The sequence below is a fragment of the Sebastes fasciatus genome, chromosome 23 (genome assembly GCF_043250625.1).
Source record: "Sebastes fasciatus isolate fSebFas1 chromosome 23, fSebFas1.pri, whole genome shotgun sequence".
NCBI lineage: Eukaryota > Metazoa > Chordata > Actinopteri > Perciformes > Sebastidae > Sebastes > Sebastes fasciatus.
Window position 1 is genome coordinate 13,046,391 of NC_133817.1, and position 21,305 is coordinate 13,067,695.

Here is a 21,305-nt window from a genome sequence, read left to right on the forward strand (position 1 = left end):
TCGGAAAGCCTCTTAAATGAACATCACTTTCCACTTTAAGGATCGAGCCACTTAAAGTGACAGTCAGCGGGCGAGGCTTCAGACTCTGATGGACCAGCCGAGACCTTCCACTAACAGGACAGAGTCTTTGTCCCTGATTTTTATAAAGCACTTTTGGCGACACTGTAGCTGAAACAATACAATGTGACAGCACACAGTGAATGCAATTGCCCTACTTATTGTTCTTGCAGCAGTGACACAGCACATTATGAAATGATGAATGAACCCTCTCTTGCTTCCCTCCACTCCCCCCCCACCCCTCCTTCCTACCCGTTCTGTCCCAGGAGCCCGGCGGGAACCACACTCCTCCCCAGCTCAGCCCGTCGGTGGGCCAGGCAGCGTACACGGCGGGGGTCCCGGGCGGATCTCTGGACGTGCAGCACCTCATCATGCAGGCGGACGCCCGGCGCAGGCAGCGCAGCAATGACAACTACTTCGAGGACGTGCCGCGATCCAAGCTGGAGCGACAGATGGCCCAAGTTAGCATGGTGAGGAAGGGAGGACAGGATGGAGGGATGAATGGAGGGCAAGGAGGGGGAGAGTATTATTATGAATGGTCGTAGTCACAGATACAGTTGCTAAGCTGAATGCTTAAAGGATACATATTTTTCTGATTGTCCGCAAACACATCTTCTGTGCTTATCCTTTAAGTCTTCTTGCTGTAATCAAATAATCAAAGTTATATCCTTTAATTTTACAGATTCAAAGCGATAATAAACTAATGAGCTTCCAGTAAGTAATCACATTTCTAATCAGGACGGCGGAATATATCTTAATATTCGATGAAGTATCTCGGTAATTAAATGCTGGTCCCTAATAGCTACAAGATGCGAGCCAAAAGTGTTTTATCTGCCTGTTTGCTTGTTGAAAAGACCCCATTAATAATGTGCAGCAGGCAGACCATCTGACACCGGCAGCCGGCTCCGCAGCTCAGAGCTCGTATAAATTTTACAATTAAGGAAACATGGAATTTATGCCTGAAACTTTGTGCTATAAAATATGCAAAACCACAATGCGGTGGGCGGAGTGCAACAGTTATTTTTTGGCATGCTTACAAATGCAATCAGGCGTAATCTACCGCTTTACGAAATAAAACGTTTATCTCCAGTTGTCTGTCTCTAATATCAAACATCAGAAGATTTTATAGTTCTGCATAAACAAGACGTACTTCAGTGTCGCAACTTTCATGCCAATTTCATTCTCATCCAAACGCAAAATTAGAACTTTATGACTTCCGATCAGAAACAGCACAGTGACTCAGGCACACATCTGAGGCAGCAGCTGTGTTTTGATTCAGTATGATTAGGGTCTTTTTGTGTCTCTCCATGTGAATCACAGAGCATACCAAATGCAGACTAACACACACTTATGTTTACCCTGCTGAATCCCTCAAGTGTGTGCGTCACAGTGTATCCCCCCTTTCTAGAAACAACACTCTTGAGGTGGCACCGATGAGTCAGCTTCGCCAGAATAGAAGGATAACCATGAGAGGAAAGAGGAGATATCTTTATTGTCTGTTTCATTACCTCCTTTCTCTGACTGTCGCCACATTTCTATGATTGGTTACCTCCACAAATGTTTCTCCTTCTGGCTCTGCCCTCACCTTCTGTTCTCTTTGATTTAGAAAACAAAACCCCGGAGAACAGGTGCAATGCATTTTGTGGTCCTTAAAGGGATAGTTTGGATGTTTTGAAGTGGGGTTGTATGAGGTACTTATTCATAGTCAGTGTATTTACCTACTGAAGATGACAGTCGGCACGTTGCCATCTTGGAGAAGCAGACAGTAGTTACCGCACGGAAGCGAAGCAATGTACTGCTGTGGACGGGGCCGGCAGCAAAACGTATTTTAGCCACCTAAAATAAAGGCACAGCTAAAAAAAAAAAAAAATCAACATCAGTTTAAGTGTACGCTATATTTAGAGTATTTTCACCGCTTTACCTTGCCGTCAGTCAGACTTTTCCAACGGGGAACTGAAGCCGTTGTATCCATCTATGCTCTCGCCAAAGACTCCATTGGAAAACATTTTTTAACTCGCAGAACACGGGGGTTGCTCGTCTACCGCTGCCTCGATCGGTTAGTTTGTTTGTGCCCGATCGAGACAGCGGTAGACCAGCAACTCCTGTGTTCTGCGAGGTAAAATATATGTTTTTTTTCAATGGAGTCTGGTAGGGCTGTCCTTGACCAAAGAAATTCTTAGTCGACTAAACACTTTTGTTGAATAATCGAGTATTTCATTTGATTGACAGATCTGTAAATCTGAGTTTCACACACAAAACCATTACTTTAAATAAGTCATTCAGCATGAAAAACGTACAAAAAATGACCAATCGACTAAAGAAATCTTAGTCGACTAAGACCATAACGACCAATAGTCGACTGGAGTCTGATGGCTTTTGCGAGAACATAAATAACGGCTTCGGTTCCCCGTTGGAAACATTGACTGTAAAGCTGCTTCATGGCAAACACAAACAAAAATATCTTAAATATAGCGTACACTTAAACTGATATTGAGTTTTTTAAGTGAGTCATTCTTTTAGGTGGCTAAATGCGCTTCCATGCGGTAACTCCTGCTTGTTCCTCCTAGCTGGGGGCGTACCGACCATCATCTACTGTAGGTAAATACACTGACTGTGGATAAGTTCCTCATACAACCCCACTTCAAAACACCAGAACCATCCATTTAAGATGAAGATTTGCAGCTGAGTTCATCAGCTTGGGTCATAGTGTGTGGGGGAAAAACATGTGTAACATGAATAAGCTGGTGGAGTTTAGCGTAGATTTAGCTAATGCATGTTTCTAAAGTCTTATCCTCAGGCTGTTTATCCAACATCTTTGCATGTGATTACAAGATCTCACCTCCGCAGTGCCTCACCAACGTCCTGACGGGACACATAAACGTGCAGTCTTTGGCACGGGATGAGTGCATAGCTCCACACGCAGAATATCATCTGGTTTCATTTACCAAAGAATGAAAGACCATAAAACGTAATTGTTATCCGCAGACATTTGAGTAAAGTATGCAGATAGGATTTAGGTATTTGCTTAAAAGGTGAAAGCTCAGTGGGTGAAAAAGCAGCAGCAAAGAGTCTTAAACTGAGCTAAAAATGTGGAACATCTAGAAGCCGAGCATAATTCACCCAAGTTTAATTTCCTCTCGGATGTTCTCTGCAGCTTGTGTCCCTTTGAAGGGCATGTTCATGTTCAGTCGGGAAAGCTGTTTCATTACAGAACTTACACTTATTCATCAGGCCAGCAAGTCATGTCAACACGGGATACACAGCACAAGTCCCGATGTCATGCACCGTCTATGTAATCCTGTGTGATCCTGTTGGGTGTTCTAACACGCTGTTGGTTGTCGTTCCAGGCAGGCGAGTGGTGCGAGCCGATCACGTTGCGTCCGCCCAACGAGGCCACCTCGTCCACTCCGGTGCAGTACTGGCAGCATCACCCCGAGAAGCTCATCTTTCAGTCCTGTGACTACGAAGCCTACGTGAGTCCAACCCCTTCACTTCACTCTTGTGTCCAACTTTTTTAACACTACACCATGGGAAAAAGTTGAATCATACTCCTCTAGGGACTTTTAATTTGGATAATATCTAAATTGATACAGTAAAAATGGTTGATTTTCAGCATGTATGTAGTCAGAGATGTCCTGAAGTCAAATATATCAGTCATTGTCAGGAATTATTTATTAATTTTTTTTCCAGCAACCCAAAAATGTAAAGAATAAAGACATTTCCCTCACAAATTAGTGGTATTGTTTGTTAAAAAAAACAGTAAATTGATCAACATCAAAATAGTTTCCATAATTTCGTGATTAATCGACTGATCGTTTCATCTCCACTTGCATGCGATCAATACACACCTACAGTAAGGTAATAATATTAAAGATCAATGACCCTCAGCTTCACCTTTCAGTCAATACTGCACTCACTTATTCTCAGCACTTTGGTAAATTTAGACCTTTGCCAGTTACATAAAAGGCTGTTATATATCCACGTTACCACGGATACAGCCTTGCACCTCTGATTGGCTATATGCTCGGCACCCAGACAGGAATGATTACTGACTTGGAGCGGCGCAGAAAATGCAATTTTGAGCCGCGATTGGCTCTCGGGAATGTAATCTCAGAATATACGTTCTGATTGGTTCTGAGGCGCTGTGGTGGAAGACATGGAGGAGATGATTAAGTAAGAGAGAGAGAGAGCGGGAGAAAGAGAGGTGAAAAAGATAGTTGGAGAGAGATCAAGAATTTGAACAAATAGGACGCGGAGATGAGAAATAAATTGTGATGCTGAAATCGAACATGAATGAAAGATGAGATAGAGGCTGAGTGAATAAGAGGTAAAATTATCCCAAGGACACATCTTCCCTCAGTCAAAGAATCTCCCCTTTTTCGCTTTCTCACCTCAAAAGATTGATAGAAACAGCGAGGACCATTAGGCCTCCGACAGATGTACAACTACACAGGCAATGTGTTTTGGGCGGATGATGGGGAACGCACAACGGGCGGGCCGCCGGGGGAAAATATGGAGGTGCTTTCACGGAGCCATTTATGACAACATGTCTAAAAGCGCTCGCCGTCCCAGGACAACGGGCTCCAGGAAGCTCAGAAAGTGAGATAAATGGAGCGGGAGCACAACAGAGGGGGAGGCAGAACGCTGAGTGTGAATATTGGCAAGCTGGAGGAAGATGGAGAGTGAATAAGAATAAATTAGACGGGTAAGACGGTAATGAGAGGGAGAGAGGAAAGAGAGTGTATTGCGTTAGTGTTAATAGAGAAAGAGGGATGGTAAAAAGCCAAAAGGACAAAAATAAAAGCACAGTTCACATTTTCATCTCGGGCTCTAAATAAACAAAAAACCTCCACTTTCAGCACCACATAACTTTGTTATGTTCAGCTTTACAACCACAGCTCGACAATATTATCTCAAGTTATTACAAATCCATTTCCAATAAAACCCTGCAGACATCATTACCACTCTGCATCATTAAACAGCCAGTGTTATCTCAACATTGACTCTGTGAGCTCCTTTGTATGAATCTAAAAGCTTCTGTAGATTCATGAAATGTACAAAACATCAGGGAGTTGTTCCCGGTATTAAATTGCAGCTTGGTTTATGACAAAAACTAATGACTTTGCCATCGGTCTCGGTCGTACTTTGTATTTAATGCTCATTAGCAAATGGTAGCATGCTGACAAATTAAACTAAGATGAATATGGTAAACATATACCTGCTAAACATCAGCATGGTAGCACTGTCAATAGTCCTGTTACTATTCAATTGTAATCTAAACTAGGCTGCGTAGTTCGATCAGAAGATGGCGCTATAGGCTACGCATGGCTGTAATCCGCCAGTAAACAGAGTAGAAGAACACACAAATTGCAAAACTCTCGCGAGATGGTTAAGGTTAGACATTTAACCTCGAATAGTTAAGATTAGGATACGTCGTCGGGCAGCGAGTCGCAATTTGCGGATTACCTTCTAGACACGACTAAAACAAGTCGCCTTGGAAATGGAGAGAGATCTTCAGGAATTTGTTTCAGTTGGGCAAGCTTTACTTGTTCTGTCATGTCAGCTAGTATTGACCATGTTGAATGCTGCCCTGAGACAAAGACAATATAAATAAATATCCGGGAAGACGCCGACAGTGGAAACAGCTGATCAGACATTTGAGTTACATTTTTGCTACATCGGCAAAGGCGTTTTTTCATATCTCATGTAGCGCATCAAGACTTTTTCGACAAAACTACCTCAAGCGATCGTAAAAACTTGTTTGCGCAATTGAGGAAAGTTTTTATTGAATTTGACGTTTCCATACAGCTTTTCTAATGCGATACTTCAAAATGCACACACAGCTACTGTAGCTGCGTTAAAAAAAAACAACTTTTACGCTTGCTTGAGGTGATTTTTGCCTTTGTCAAAAAAGACTTGATGCGCTAAATGGATTATGAAAATGCTTTGCCGAATAAATTCTGACGTAGGTAACGTTTAACATGACTTATCGGCTGTTTCGGCTGTTGGCGTCTTTTCAAAAGTTTGCTTAAAATTCGCTTGACAATCGAACGGAAACACGGCTAGTGACCATTTCAAAGCACCGCTGTGCCTAAGTACAGCCTCACAGAGCTGCTGGCGTGGCCGTAGACTCTTAGTCTTCTTATGTTACCGACATCTTTGAATTTCATTTGGAACTAATGAAAGACTTGTGTGTTTTTGTACACCAACAATTACTGCCGTATAGAGACACGGTAGACAAGACAGCAGCTGGTCTTGTGTGCAGCTGTAATGCGATTTCTAGGATAAGTGCCAGCAACCCTGCCATAACAGCGATTTAAGATTGTTGGCTTGACTCAAGACAAATTGTTAACATACGCAGATGACCTTCTTCTGATCCGCCAAGGACCAGACTCCAAAACAAAGCAATTTGTCCAAAATCATATTTCGCCTCCATAATGAATTTATCACTAATCAAATATAAGATAAATCCCGTGAGGTAGATATTTTATATTTTGGAGTCATTAGCCTGTAAATATTTCTCTTTCTAATCCACTAAAAGCCTCGTTTGGGGTCCCACTTTAGGGAACAAGGCCTCTTTTCATAAGTGGGAAGGGCAGTGCGAGGCGGTGGATGTCACACCCATTAAGTGCTCTAATGTCGACATAAACACCCTGTAAAACCCTGTCGCTATTAGTAGCTTCTTTATTAAATCAGATACTACAGTACGTGTGCAGAATGTCTGGCCACAGAGTCGCGTCCAGACAGAAGGATGTTAATGTCCCTCGAGGAGCCTCTCAAAGTGGATGTAATCACTGCTGTGTGTGCATTTAATCAAACTCTGTTAGCACAGCCGAATGTAAACATGGCATCCATAAATTACTCAAATTATAGGAAATAATTGGAGTTTATTTGTCACAGAGATGAAGTATAAATTAGGGCTGCGACTAACGATTATTTTCATTGTTGATTATTTTCTCAATTAGCTGGAATCAGAGAATTTCGATTTTCTTTCTTTAAAAATTACTCAAACCGTTTAATCAATTATCAAAATAGTTGATGAAAAATGTAATAGTTGACACCTAATTGATTAATCGTTGCAGCTCTACTATAAATTAAATAAATATACATACATTTTGTCATTATATTATTTTTATTGTGTATTTATTTCATTAAAACAATACAAATAAAAGTACAAAGACAATAAAAATAATTCAGCTTTGTAGGAAAAACTATTTCAAAAGCCACAGAAGTGGAGACATCAGTCTCCTCCTCAGCATCATTGAGCAGAATGATGTCTTCATTAAGTAGCTCATCATTTGCAGAACTGAATGTAGGTGGGACACGTCTTCATCTGAGAGGAGAACATAGGCTTTGGTTTTAAATTTGAGCATTGATCTTAATCTGCTAAATAAACAAATCACCGCTACAAACGAAAGTACTAAACATAGAATCGATGCGGTATCACAAAACATAATATCGCGACACTCAAGTGTATTGATATTTTCTTACACCCCATGTTAATATGGCTACAGGGTTTTGTGTACAGCCACAACCAGACCCTCACATACTTCTATATCCCTTGTGTGTAATTTACTAATCGTGTTTATTGTGTGTCTTTTCCACAGTACCTGGGCTCCATGCTGGTGAAGGAGCTGAGAGGGACGGAGTCCACACAAGACGCTTGTGCCAAAATGAGGGTAAGCACACTTTACTTCTACTGCATTGCTAAAAAGAAGTCTGAAAGAAGCTACAGAAAGTAGTAATAAATTAAAGATGAATGCACGTGGCTGCATTATGTAAATGTTTTCTCATAAAAAAAACAAAAAACCTTTCTGGATCTTTTTCAATCTGGGGCACCGTCTCATCGTCTGCCCTCACACTCACACTAGAGCTTAAACTTTAAAGTATCATGAAGGTGGATTAAGTGTATTGAGGGATTTATTTTTAATATCCTCGCCTGGGTGGCTCGATACTCCGTGACCCTCCTTTCACCTCAGATCACCTGCTCACTCTTCTGTTCTCCGTCTCCTGCCATCCACGTCTTTTTCCTTCCTGCTCCCTCTCTCTTTCCATATTTTACTGACACACCGACTGACTCTCTCCTCCGGCCCTCCGCTCACATCTCTCTCATCATCCTGAGCTGCTGCAGTGTGAAGATAAATTTTAATATTCATGAGCAAAGCTTTCTGTTCCTCTCTCCTCCTCCCTCTTTCCTTCTGTCTCTATATTTATGTTGCCACATCAGAGGGCATCTTTCTTTCTGCTACTTCTCTCCCTTCCTCAGTTTGACACACCTTCGCTGCAAACCAAGGTTGTAATTAAGTGCAACGAGATGCACATGCTATCGTTCCGGCTTTTATTACCACGTGAACATCCTTTTATCTGTCCCTCCATCTTTGCGGCGTGGAGGTAGATGTGAATGTTTAAATCCCAACTTCATAGCCTCTAGCTGCGTGTCTGCCAGCGAATCCAGGCAGCCTTTGTCAGCTTTTCAGCACTACCTGATCCTGACAAGGCCGAACCGCAGGAGCAGCACGCTGCGAGCAGGGAGGAAAGAAAACTGAACAAAGAAAAAGACTCAGATATGGGAAGGATAGCAGGGAGTAGATTCGACGAGGAGGAGAAATGAGGGACGGAGTGTGATAGAAATATGGATACGGAGAGAGGGAGATGACAAGCGATAAAAGATAAGGTACCGAGAAAGCAAGAGAGGGACTCATCTCACGTCGATTTCTTCTGAATATATAAAATCTTCTGGCAGGTAGAATGACAGCTTGGAGGGTGACGCCGACTTCGCTGTAAATCACACGATTCTCCACAGCACCTCGCTGCATAATGAGTTTAAATATAGGTAATTGAGACGCGTTAAAGTGCCAATATGTAATTAAAAAGAATGAGGAGAGATATGTCAGCAGGAGCCCGATGTGGATTAAAAGCTAATGGACTTATTGGATTTTGCAGCGCCGCAGTCGATTGGGTTTAGAAACGTAATTGGGAAGTATTTTTATGAGGCGCCTGACAACCCTTGACCTTTATTTGAAATGACTTAAAAGTATAAAAAAATAAAGGAGGAAGTAATCAATAGACAATTAGCTCATCTACGTCACGCTTTCTTTATTTGTTTACATTTTTTAAAAATGTCTCACACGCTTGTAGGCCCGGGGACATGGATTATGTCTTGTATAAAACTAAAAGGTTATTAAATTCAGAGGAGATCTCTACCGAACAAAATTCATTAATGTGAAACTAATTATAATTTTCAACTGTGCAGTGTTAAAAGTTCAATACTGAAAACGGATTCCTGCGCACTGTTTCGGCTGTTACGTATGAAGCGCCTCAAATGTCATCTCTCCTCTCTTTTTTTTTTTTGTCTCCCTTTTGCTTTTCACGCACTCCCAAGAAGTCGACAGAACAGATGAAGAAAGTGCCGACCATCGTACTCTCCGTGTCCTACAAAGGAGTGAAGTTCATCGACGCCACAAATAAGGTAACGACGCTTCACGGCTCACTTCCTGTGACGCCTACTGTAAATAACACGTGAAAAGGTCAGGCTTTTTGAACACGAGCAGGAGTGACATTCAGATGTTGTCAGAAAACGGCCGGCGTAGCAGAGCTGATGTTTCTGCTTTTACTGCAGCCCTGACTGGTTTATCACTGTGTGGTGTTAAAAGTCAATAAGGTGTAAAAGAGGACAAAACACAAACAGGCAATAATCAGTATGGAATGGATGAGCTGGATGTTAAGAAAAATCAATAACGACCTACTCAGTTCATTAAATCCTTAATAGAATGATTTTTTTTTTTTTTCCAAAACAAACAACTGTGCATTCATGCAAACGTTTTATAGATAAAGCACACTGAAAAGGGAAATCAAGACAGTGGCTTTACCTGGATTCACCTTTCTGGGACCTAGAGGCAACTCTAAAAAAAATCAATTAAAAATCAATTAATATAAGGTGCTTTCGCTTGTAATAAAGTGAAAATCCTCTTGGTAAGATTTGCTGAAATAAGATGTAATATTCAGGCCTTTTTTTTAACTTAAGATATTCAAGATGCGTAGTCTGAAAACAAGTCCCTATGAAATGCTACTTGTCAGGTGATTGTGTCTTATATTAAGTGTTATGAGGTACTTGGTATGATTTTGCATTTTTGCAGTGGAAAGTAGTAAATCTTCACTATTCTCTTTATTTATCTTATCTGTTTTCCCAGTGTACAAAAAGACAAAAAAAAAATGTATAGGGAGTTGTCCTCACTTACCTGACAAATACAATCAATATGCTGATATCTTTTTATAGAATCAAAGACAAAAATGGTATCGTCCAGTACGATAAAAACAGTTGTTTTCCTAACGTTATAGCTCTCTAAAAACTTTCTTGCGGGGCTTTGATGTTCTATAATTCACAGCACTGAGATTTTAATTAACACAACACAAAGACAAGAGTGTTCTCCAGTGACATTACCAGAGGACAAATTCCAACTCAGTGACTCCAGAAAACTCTCAAACCAAAATTGTGCTACAGCGATTATAGTTTTGGGATGTGTGAAATTAGATGAATAATAAATCAGATTTGTTTTTCCATGAAGTGGCTCACTGGAGATAATCAACAATCACTCTCTGCACCTCTTTATCTCTCTCTCTCTCTGCAGAACATCATAGCAGAACATGAGATTCGTAACATCTCGTGTGCGGCTCAGGATCCAGAGGATCTGTCTACATTTGCCTACATCACCAAAGACCTCAAGTCCAGTCACCACTACTGCCACGTCTTCACTGCTTTTGATGTGGTCAGTACTGACACTGAGTCTGTGTGTTTGAAAGCAAACATCATAGTCATAGTGCCTATAATATCATATTGTATTCTCACGCCACGTTACCCTCTTGTCAGAACCTGGCGTACGAGATCATCCTGACACTCGGCCAGGCCTTCGAGGTGGCCTACCAGCTGGCCCTGCAGGCCAGGAAGAGCGGCCACGGATCGTCCACGCTGCCTGAGAGCTTTGACAGCAAGCCCAGCAAACCCGTCCCCAAACCTCGAGTCAACATCCGCAAATCTGTAAGCATCGCTGCCGCACAGGCAGAATCCAGGGAAAATCCATCCTAAACTGAAATTCGTTGAGCCTTTTGAAAGTTCCTTGCGGAGTAGTTTCATCTTATAGCTGTTTCATAATACTCTTTCCAAAATGAATATACAGCACAGGATTGTAGAAGAATAGTTTTAAGATGGATTTTCACTTTCCGATAACACCTTTCAACTCTTCTAATCAAATCTAACCAACATCCCATCAACTCTGTCCCATTCACACTGGAATCTGTCCATCCTCTCCTCTGATTCGTTCCGGTCTCTCATCCTTGCTCAAATACGTTGTTTTCAACTCTCAGTTTAGTTTGCTGGGGTTATCCTGGAGTGTGTGTTTTGTGTGTGTGTGTGTGTTTGAGAGAGTCTTGGCCCAGCGGACATGGTGGCAGAGGTGTAGGTGGATATTTGATCTGTTAAGCGTCCATTCGGTCTTCCTGTCCCTGCAGTGTCTTCCACACTGGGCTGATTGATGAGGCCTGTTTGCATTGGCCTCTGGGGACGCTTGCTTGGCTCGCCTCACTGTGTGTGTGTGTGTGTGTGTGTGTGTGTGTGTGTGTGTTTGTGTGTAAGAAGATAAAGGATCTTCACGTGGAAGACTCCTACATACTGCAAACTTGCATGGATAATTCATTTATTGACATTTCAGTCCATCAGATCCTCATCAAAAATGCTGAGGTATCAGACGTATGTGTTTGAGCAACTGCAATGGGTGCATAGAATCTACAGACCAAGCTGCTTTTGTTAATAGTGTATTTGATGTTAGTCCTACAGAGCTGCAATGCACACGTTTAGTTTGTTAGGTTTGATAAAATCCAAGGTGAATTTCATCGTGATGAAATCATTTACCGTGATATTTTTGGCTGCAGTAATTGTAGCATTCAAATTTGATACCGGAACATCCCTAGCCCTGTGGGCCCACCACTCGCAGGGGTAGGCATTGGGGTGCGGTGCAATGTGAGCCTTGTGGCAGGCAAAGGCAGGGACCTACTAGGGACTGGCTCTATGGACGTCTCTGACTGTTGTTTGTGCTTATGCACCAAACAGCAGTCCATATACTCGGCACAAAGTCAGACACATTTCCAGTGGGTGTTGGCCTCCACCAGGGATGTCCCTTGTCGCTGATTCTGATAGACAGGATCTCAAGGCGCAGCCGGGATGGAGGTGAGCGTCCGGTTTAGAGACCTCAGAATTGAGTCTTTGCTCTTTGCAGATGATGTGGTTCTGTTGGCTCCATCAGACCGTGACCTCCAGCACATACTTGGGCAGTTTGCAGCTGATTGTGTGAAGCGGTCAGGACGAGAGTCAGTACCTCCAATTCTGAGACTATCGTTCTCTGCTGGTTGATTGGGCCCTCCGGTTGGGAGTGCGTCAAAACCCCAGGCGATGGAGTTAAATATCTTTGGGTCTTGTTCACGAGTGAGGGTAAAATGGAGCAGGAGTTGGAGGGAGCTGAGCCGGAAGGCAAAGCTCTCGATTTACCGGTCCATTCTACGTTCCGACCCTCACCTATGGTCATGATCTTTGGGTAGGGCTCAGCCTGAGAGATAGGGTGAGGAGCTCAGACATCCGGAGGGAGCTCGGAGTAGAGAAGCTGCTCCTTTTGCGTCAAAAGGGGCCAGCTGAGGTGGTTAAGGAATCTGATCAGGATGCATCCTGGACGCCTCCCTTTAGTTGGCAAATTGCTACGCTTCCTTGCATCTTACCGCAATTGATGGAATAGTATGAAATTGTTGTTTCTCCTGGCCCAATAGGTTACTAGTGGTCATAAATGCCACAGGGTCCCTTTAACAGTTGTTTGATACCCGCCCTAGCTTTGTGATATTAGATACTTGCGTCCCACATTCTATCATGAATTTCTGTGTGTATGTATATGTGCAAAACGTGTGTCGCATTTCTTCATGCCTCCTCCAACCACAGCGTCACAAAGTCTCTCTGTAAACCTGTCAACCTCCCATTAACCCCTGACAGAGCTTTAAAATAGTCACGCTAACACACTTATCCTCCTCCACCGACACGCACCGGCCGGCACAGCAGCACAAGTGTGTGTCTAAAGGGCCCAGTATAGAGTTACGGCGGCTGCTATATCAGACCAAATTTAAGTCCATTTACATACTGCGAGGCATGGAAGAAATAGACGGTGATGGAGGAGAATCGGTGGCGTCGGAGGAACGGTCTCACTTTCTAAAGTTAGAGCGAGATGTGAGACGGTGAGGAAAGACAGAGGAGGAGAAAAGATAGAATAAGAGCACACACGCACTATTTGTGTTCGCTCTCCTCCTGAGTGTGTTTTTGCGAACGTTGTGTGTGGTCCTGTGCCTACAGAGATGATGGACGATGGCATGTGTACACGCAATCTGCTGAGTCTGCAACCGTTACATTAACCATTAATTGCCTTTTCCCTCTCTGTGTTCATATATATGTGTGTGTGTGATGTAGTTAATGGCTTGTGGTGTGCAGCAGGGCAAAGATACTGCAGGATTCACTTAATATTCCTGCCACCTGCCAGCCATAATCTCCATCCTGCAGCACCTCTCAAGCCCCCTGTGTTTTAAAACACTGTTGCTTTGTTTTTCTGCCCACAAGTATCTATTTCTCCACACCCTCCTTTTCTCATTTTCATGTCGTGTGTGTGTGTGTGTTTTTACGAGCATATCTGCTTGTAAATCTCTCCCTCAACATCCACTTAACTTGCCCTCATTGAGTGTGACCGTGTCTGATGACTATTGTCTTTGATCAGCATTGGCGTGTTACTGTAATCGGAGTGTAGCTTCAAAACGGGATTGAAATACATGACTCTAACCCTGTATGATCGAGTCTTACAACCTCATGTTTCTTTAAAAAAAGGAGTGAGAAAGCCTCCCGGTGAAGTGACAATAGCTTGTTTCCAAGCAGCTGGTTCATTTTCTTGGTGGTCTAGGAGATTTGATTGTACACAAATGAAATGTAACCACAAGCTATCTCGCCTCATTGGCCGAATTTTTCACCACTTTGAGAAAAAAGAAAAATTGAATAGGGAGTCTGGCTTGTGAAGATGCTTTTGCAGAGTGATGTTTAGTACAGTTGCCGTGCCATATTCGTCTTGCTGGGAGTGTTTGTTGCCACGCAGGAGTTGCTATATAAATGTGGCCTACTCTTGTTTTAGTTTTGCTGTATTGCAGTAATGCTGCTGTCCCACGCTGTTGCCAGGGCGATGACTTTGCTGCCATGTTGTTGCCATGGTTTTGCTTTGGTTTTTTGGAGTGTTGTTGCCTTTTCCCTGTTGCCATGCAGCTGCTCTGTCATTGCTGTGGTTTTTTTTGCGTCGCTGCTTTGCTGTTTTTTTTCGGTGTTGGTGTTGCTGAGCGGGCCCCACTTTGACCTGTGTATGACCTCTGATCCCTGTAGGTCATCATGTCCCCCGTCAGCCGCTGGTCACTGGGCCACATTTACACCCCTCACCGGCCTCCTCTCCACCCTCCTCTTCCTCCCCCTCGACTCTTCCATCTTCCTCACAAAGCTCAGTCACAGGTCCTCCACGCTTTTTCCTTCTCTTATCCTTTATTTCCACCTGGTTTTTCTTTTAGTCAAGGAGAAAGCGCCATCTGTAAGTGCTTCCATTTTTATCCTGTCGCTTTTTATTCGACTCACTCCGCATCCTTGTGTGGTCTGTTTGCAGTGAGTGTCTGCGTGTCTCATTCTTCAGTTACTACCTCTATCTCCATATCAACAGCATTAAAAATAAACCCATTTTAATTTCTTTAGAGCTAATGCAGAGCAGAAATCAGACGTAGACTTTAGTGCCTCAGTCCGTTTTTATGTGCCCCGCTGCACCGATTCCACCCCTGGATGGGCGATACACTGCCTCCTTAAAGATGCACGTTCAAGATGGTAAATAAAAAGCAAATTGAAGCAATAACCACTGGTTTAAAATTAGCTAAATGTTTATTAAAACACTCAGTGCATTAAAACCTCCATTGAATTACACTTGGGAGTGTTTTTTCCTTCTGATCCGCGCTGTTTCTCGCTCATCTTCATCTTGCACACAAGGCAGTTGAATTTTTTAAAGGGTCATCAAAAGACTGCAGTACCAGAGCGTACACAGTGTGCCAAGAAATGATTCAAATGTGCTAAAGTGCAATAGACTCCCATTGCGGTACGGCGTGTTTTGCATCAGCTTGGAGATTGCTCTCCTTTTGAAGGTTTGCATATCACACACTGTGATGTCCCTGCAGCGTTACTTCAAGCTCTTATGTTCCGACCCTTCTTCTGCAGAAAACCAAAAAAAAAAGGGGTGTTGATATAGAACTTGTTTTTTGAAGGCAGGCGTAGTTCATTCAGCGGCTTCATGTGCGGTTGGTTGATGAATTTGAGACTAATCCTGGTGATGCTCTGAACGAGTTCTTCTCGACGCACGATGAGGGTTTGAGCTGCTGTGATCGAAAGTGTGTTTGTTCCTTAATCCTGTAACCCCGTAACAAGATTATAAGGTCTTGCTGTGGTTGTCCGAGTGTGTGTGTGTGTGTGTGTGAGAGAGAGAGAGAGACGAGAGGATAGAGAAGTGGATTAATATTATAGTTTCCGTATTGTTGCCGTAGCAGTGTGTTGAGACAAGATAAGAGAAACATGGCTCTGCTAGTATACTGCAGAACTCTCTGATTAACCCTGTTTACTCCAGAAGTAGATTAATATATTTGTTAGGGCAGGGACGATACACCTATCTCCTGATTCTATATGTATTGCGATTTTTAAGTATTGCGATTCTACAAGTATTGCGATTCGATATCACGTTCTTTTGCGATTTTTGTTAACTTTTTTAACACTAAACCATGTGAAAAAGTTGAATCATACTTTTACTTTGGAAAATCTCTAATTTAATACAGAAAAATGTTTGATTTTCAGCATGTATGTAGTCAGAGATGTCCTGAAGTCAAATATATCAGTCATTGTCCCTTATAATATAATCCAATCAATATTATTTCCATATATGTATTTTGTATATACAGTTCCCTTTGTTAACACCTTATTTTGAAAACCGGACGTGGTCACGTGTATACTTCAACTAACTTCGCCAAGCTCGTCGCTAGCTCTCCCGTAAGCTCCATTGGAATGCATTTAGCATAAATGTCAGTATATGGGTGCTCTACAGTCGTAGCGTCGGACCATTTGACCACAGAGATGAGAGTGACGGCTGGTTTGACGGCACGTTACCGCGATACGATAACGTTTCCTGTCCGTGACAGAGTTAGCATGCAGCTCTAGCCGTGATGTCTAGTTCTGCTTTTCCTGCAATGTGTGAACCCCAAAGTGTTTCTATACTTTACTGTATGTGTAGTGTTTACCACGTTGGATTTAAAATGTGAGGGTGCAGGTCGTGTCCACGTGGACCCGCCGCCGTTTTCTTCTTTGTCGTTTCAGCTCACTGCGGTTTGTTTTGGTTTCACGGATCTGGAACAAATATGTCGTAACGTTACTCAGACTACAACAATAAAAGCGGTAACTTCCTTCTACCTCTGCTTAGACTCAAATGAAGCAAATATATTGATTCTGGCATTAAAAATCTATTTAAAAAAATTTCGACGCGGACCCTCCACCGTTTTCTACTTTTGCATTTCGGCTCGCTGCGGTTTGTTTTGGTTGACGGATACGGAACGGATATGACGTCAATGTTACTCAGACTACAACAATAAAAACTTCCTTTTACCTCCGCATAGACTCAAATTAAGCATTTATATTGATTCTGGCATTAAAAAAAACCTATTTAAAAATGGTAAAAATAAAAATTTACGATACATAGGTGAATTTTTCCCCCACTAATATTTGTTCAAATACATTACTAGAATTGGATAGAGTGTGCAAGGACAAATTTAGCCTTCTACTGTCAAAACTGCAGCTCTCACAGTCCCCCCTCTCCCTCCATCACCTGAAAATAAACCAATAGATTGGAGAAAAAACACCCTCAGCAACAAAACCCAGCCGCTCGATTGGTTGCCGTGGGGTTATTTTTGAAAGCAATGTAGATTGTTTGGTTTGTTTCTCAGCTCTGAGGCCAGAATAGCTTCACAGTGACAGAGTCCACACAGCTCTTTGATAATACAAACTGCTAGGATGGACAGGAAGTGCACATAGACATTGTAATCGTTCAGGACCAGCCGGATTTTGCTTTTATACATTTATAGATATGGTTTCCCGTCCGTGATCTGTGTTCTGCTTTCTCATTTGTAATCTATCTCATCTCCCTCTCACATTTTGAGTTATTATTTTCCATTACATTACTTGGTAAGCAGCAGCACATCCTCCATCTCATTCCTTCTACCGTCTCACTCTGTTTTCACTGACTTTATTAGCATGAAATTGCATCAGAAAATTGCCCCTACAGTGTGCAAAAAATGTCAATTTTCAACAGAAACAGCCGTTTGCATCCTAAAGAAGTACAAAAAATCAAAACAATAATGTGCAGTATTTTCAAAAAATTGAGAACATGCAGGTCGTTGAAAAATAATTTGGCTGTTTTTTCCGACTGCTTCCTCTTCCTTTTCCGTCCCTGTGTGCGTCAGATGGAGCAGCCTTCCATGGACCAGAAGGGCCACGCCAACGTGCCGTGGATTGTGGAGCCGGGTCAGGAGGCCAAGAGAGGAGTCAACACCAAGTACGAGACCACTATTTTCTAACATACACCCGCCTTGTCCACTCCTGTGTGTGTGTGCCTTTCAGAGGTTGCCCCGTACTGGGGCCCCGCCCCCGGAGTTGGGCACGAGCGACGCACGCCGCCGCGTCACCTCACCGGCTGAAAAATATAAAAACAAAAACATCCCGCCCCGCCCCCGTTAGCCGAGCCTGTCCACTGCATGATGACGTTTGGCGCTGCGCTGTCTTGTCTCTTCTACTCTCTTTTGTTTCTGCTCTCCCCCCCCTCTTTGGTCCGGGCTCCATCCTCCTGCCTGCAGGGCTGGCGCATGACCTTTGAACCCAGGGCTGTGGTGCACTTCTCTGTCTCCACCTGTAGGGGGAATGGTCAGCTCCGTTTTTTTTTTCCCTGTTTGTCGGTCAGCGGTCAAGCAGTCGGTTGCTCTGCTTCCAGCTTCTTGTGTTTTTTTTCTCTTCCTGTTGATGGGTGCAACCGTTTGGCTTCGTCTCTCTCCTCTTTTTTTCCTCCTCTGACTGCCTCCATCCTTCGCTTTTCTCCACATTTCAGCCCCCTTTTGTCCAACTGCCCCCTGACAACTTGAATGACATTTGTAACCAGAATACTGCTAAGAGCTGTGACAGTGTTTTAGCTGTCTGTTGAGCCCAGTGTGGGAGCTGACAATACGGAGGGCCGTTGTCCAAACATGACAACTCTGGAGGAAAGCTCAGACTTTTTAGACATTTTTTTAAATCCAAGAGGAGAGCCGAATATCAGGAGAGGTGATGTAGCACAGTCTAACTTTGACTCAAACTGGTTCATCCAGCAGGCTACTAGAATGTATTACAACTTTTTTGATTCTTTATATCAGATTATTTTTTTGAAAATACTAACAAACTTGTGAATTTCTTTGACAACTTTAAACTCCTGTGTCACAGGATTTTTTTTTTTTTTTTGCTTTTATAGCACATTTTTTCAGCACTTTTATGTGTTATATGTTCAGAATTAATTTTAACCAAATGGATTTTTTCCCTGGCCATAAACCTGATTATATTTGGAGGGGAAACAATCTTGTATGTAAAAGGTTTTTAGCATGTGGCTTGTGAGACGCATGGTGGCCCTTTTGGAATTTGCTGAGCAGGGGGGCCGGTGGAGAGGCGGGGTGTGAGGGCTCTCTCGATAAGTGATGTCATCTCATTTGCAGGGCAATGCCGGACGCTCATGTCTATTACTGTGGAATGCAAAGAATGTAGCCAGCCCTAAACACGGACCTTGTCACACAATACAATGCAAAATGGACTACAAAAGGACTACAAACATGGACGCTACTCCACAGTGTTTAAGGTTGACTACAAAAATGTTAACATCACTCATCCACATGATGCTTGACACAGTAAACATAGGACAAAACAGACATTTTAAAACATACTAACAGGACTGCATCTTGACAGACGTCGGTCTGCTCTGAATGTTATTTGAAAAAGCAGCCTCAACTTTCTGCGACTGCAGCAGGATCTGTTTTTATGCGCGTGACCTGTGAACTTTTGGGCGGTCACAGCGTCTCCATGGAGACTGTTGAGTATGGACTCGCTAAAAGGCACCACTGGGCATGTGTCACTGTTGGAATGGGGCATGGTTTTTGACGACGGCTGGCTCTTTTGGTCTTTTTATTTTCTTTAAAGTCAGAAAATAATACAGAGATATATGCACAAGTGTGTAAATGTGATTGGACTAGCTGCAACGCGCTGGAGATGCAAACGGGTGTGTCCTAATGAGACGCGTGTCTCGTAACGGATTACGAACCTACGTGAACAAAACTGCATCTGGCGTTTAAAAAAAAAAAAAAGTATTCTATTCGTATTGCCCGACATTTTAATGTTTAATATGAGAGTATTATATTACCATGATGATTATGATTATTCCTGTGCAATTCTTGTCTACTGTTGTCTTAATGTTACATTATTTTTCTATGATGAGATGAAAACCTTGGGCTTGAGAACGATGGCCATCCTTTAAAAAAAAATAATCTGAAACTATATGATCATACTTGTACACACAGAGAGTGAATGTTGCAGGTGGCTAGCTAACTCTTGTCAGGTCAACCCTCCATCATTTCTCATGGGGCTCTACTCTTATCTAGCAGATGTACTATTTTAAACGCAGTATTACTGTATTATTTGGATGAGACATTGTCCAATTATAAAATGTACATAGATATTTTGCCAACTCATTGTTCATACATGTAATGTAAAAGAGAAACGAATACAGGACTTGCAGTACGTGGCACTGGAAACAAGGTACCAAAATAAAGGTTGGAGGTTAAACGAAGTGGTAGATGGTAGAGATTGTATTTTGAGTGAAAACGGAGATGCGTTATTTGGTGACATCACTGCTGACCAACTTATGTACATAGGCTTGGGCTTCCAGCACACTGATTTTTGTAATTTTGGCCATTATTTATATCCCTGTAAAGCACATGGAATAAAATATGACTTGTAAAACCATTATTCATCCTCGGATAAAGTTGTCTTGAGTTATTTGCTTTGTCTCAACCACTACTTAAAAAGGTCTATTTCATATTTGTTTTCTTTTTCCCTTTCATGTTTGATTAAAACAGAATAAATGTTGACTTGTGAAAACACCCTTACACTACAGTTTGACTACCATCTTTTAGGAATCTGAGCATGTTTGGCCATCATGTTATTGGTTAAGATAAAATTGTACTTTCCACAGTGATTGCTGAAATCTGGAAACACAACAGCTTCAGTAGACACGGGGCAAGGAAACAAACAATCAGACATGTTGTAAACAAGCCAAAAGTTTAGCTACATCTTCTAATTTCTAATATCTTATTGAGCTTGAGACTGTCAAGTCTATTTTCTTGTGTTTCTTGCCCGGATTACAACACACAGAGGGAGAACGACTTCATTCTCTGCTCAGGTAGGCATTACTCCACTATATCTTTACATAGCAAATAGTTGTTTGCTGCTATATTAATGCTCTCGTAAACAAATTTAGCACCTTTAATTAACTGATCAAGTGTGACAAATTGATATTTCTGTTTTAATTTGCTTCTATATTTGTTTACCTTTGTATTAATTATACTCTTCTATTTAATTTTCCCTTATATTTATATATTTTTATCAACTTTTAAATGTATTTATTTTTAATGTATTTATTCATTATTAAATTGTATTATGTTTACATTTATAAGGATTTTGAGGGAAGGAGTGGCTTGGCGATTTTTGGAGCTAGTGCTGCTACTTACATTGGAAAAGAGTTGGCAATACTAGGCTGGGTTTTTTTGGTTGGATAATTTTACTAACCTTACAGACATTTGTGATGTAGTAGTGAGTGTCACATACCTCAGGTTGGATCTAGTACCAGGCTGTGACGGCATTGACTTCAGAACTCGTCCCCCCTCGATCCTCCAGGCACAGCATCTTGGACAGCACCTTAACAAAGAGACAGAAATCAAATCATTAAAATTCAATCAAACATAAAGAATTGTTCGTATACTAATTTATAAACAAAGCTGTTTTACGTATCGACTCCTGAGGCTCAGGAGAAACTTAAACATAAATTCTC

General features: G+C 42.1%; 1 protein-coding gene and 1 long non-coding RNA gene across 7 annotated transcripts in view; both read left to right on the forward strand.

Moving 5' to 3' along the window:
• anks1b (ankyrin repeat and sterile alpha motif domain containing 1B) overlaps window positions 1–20,224 on the forward strand; it is a 248,195-nt gene extending 227,971 nt beyond the window's left edge. For 3 of the 6 annotated variants that reach the window (XM_074625196.1, XM_074625200.1, XM_074625201.1), the window contains 9 exons: window positions 324–527; window positions 3,405–3,530; window positions 7,665–7,736; window positions 9,440–9,526; window positions 10,686–10,823; window positions 10,925–11,092; window positions 14,501–14,623; window positions 17,650–17,741; window positions 18,922–20,224. In XM_074625196.1, coding sequence (XP_074481297.1) covers window positions 324–527; window positions 3,405–3,530; window positions 7,665–7,736; window positions 9,440–9,526; window positions 10,686–10,823; window positions 10,925–11,092; window positions 14,501–14,623; window positions 17,650–17,741; window positions 18,922–18,970 — 1,059 coding nt within the window. In that variant the 3' untranslated portion in view covers window positions 18,971–20,224. The remainder of the gene's footprint in view (window positions 1–323; window positions 528–3,404; window positions 3,531–7,664; window positions 7,737–9,439; window positions 9,527–10,685; window positions 10,824–10,924; window positions 11,093–14,500; window positions 14,624–17,649; window positions 17,742–18,921) is intronic. The other 3 variants (XM_074625197.1, XM_074625198.1, XM_074625199.1) reach the window with 3 other exon arrangements.
• On the forward strand, window positions 15,582–16,533 carry LOC141761670 (uncharacterized). The gene is made up of 2 exons (XR_012592619.1): window positions 15,582–16,136; window positions 16,464–16,533. It is a non-coding gene; the product is annotated as an uncharacterized LOC141761670 (long non-coding RNA).
• Window positions 20,225–21,305: the final 1,081 nt, after the last annotated feature.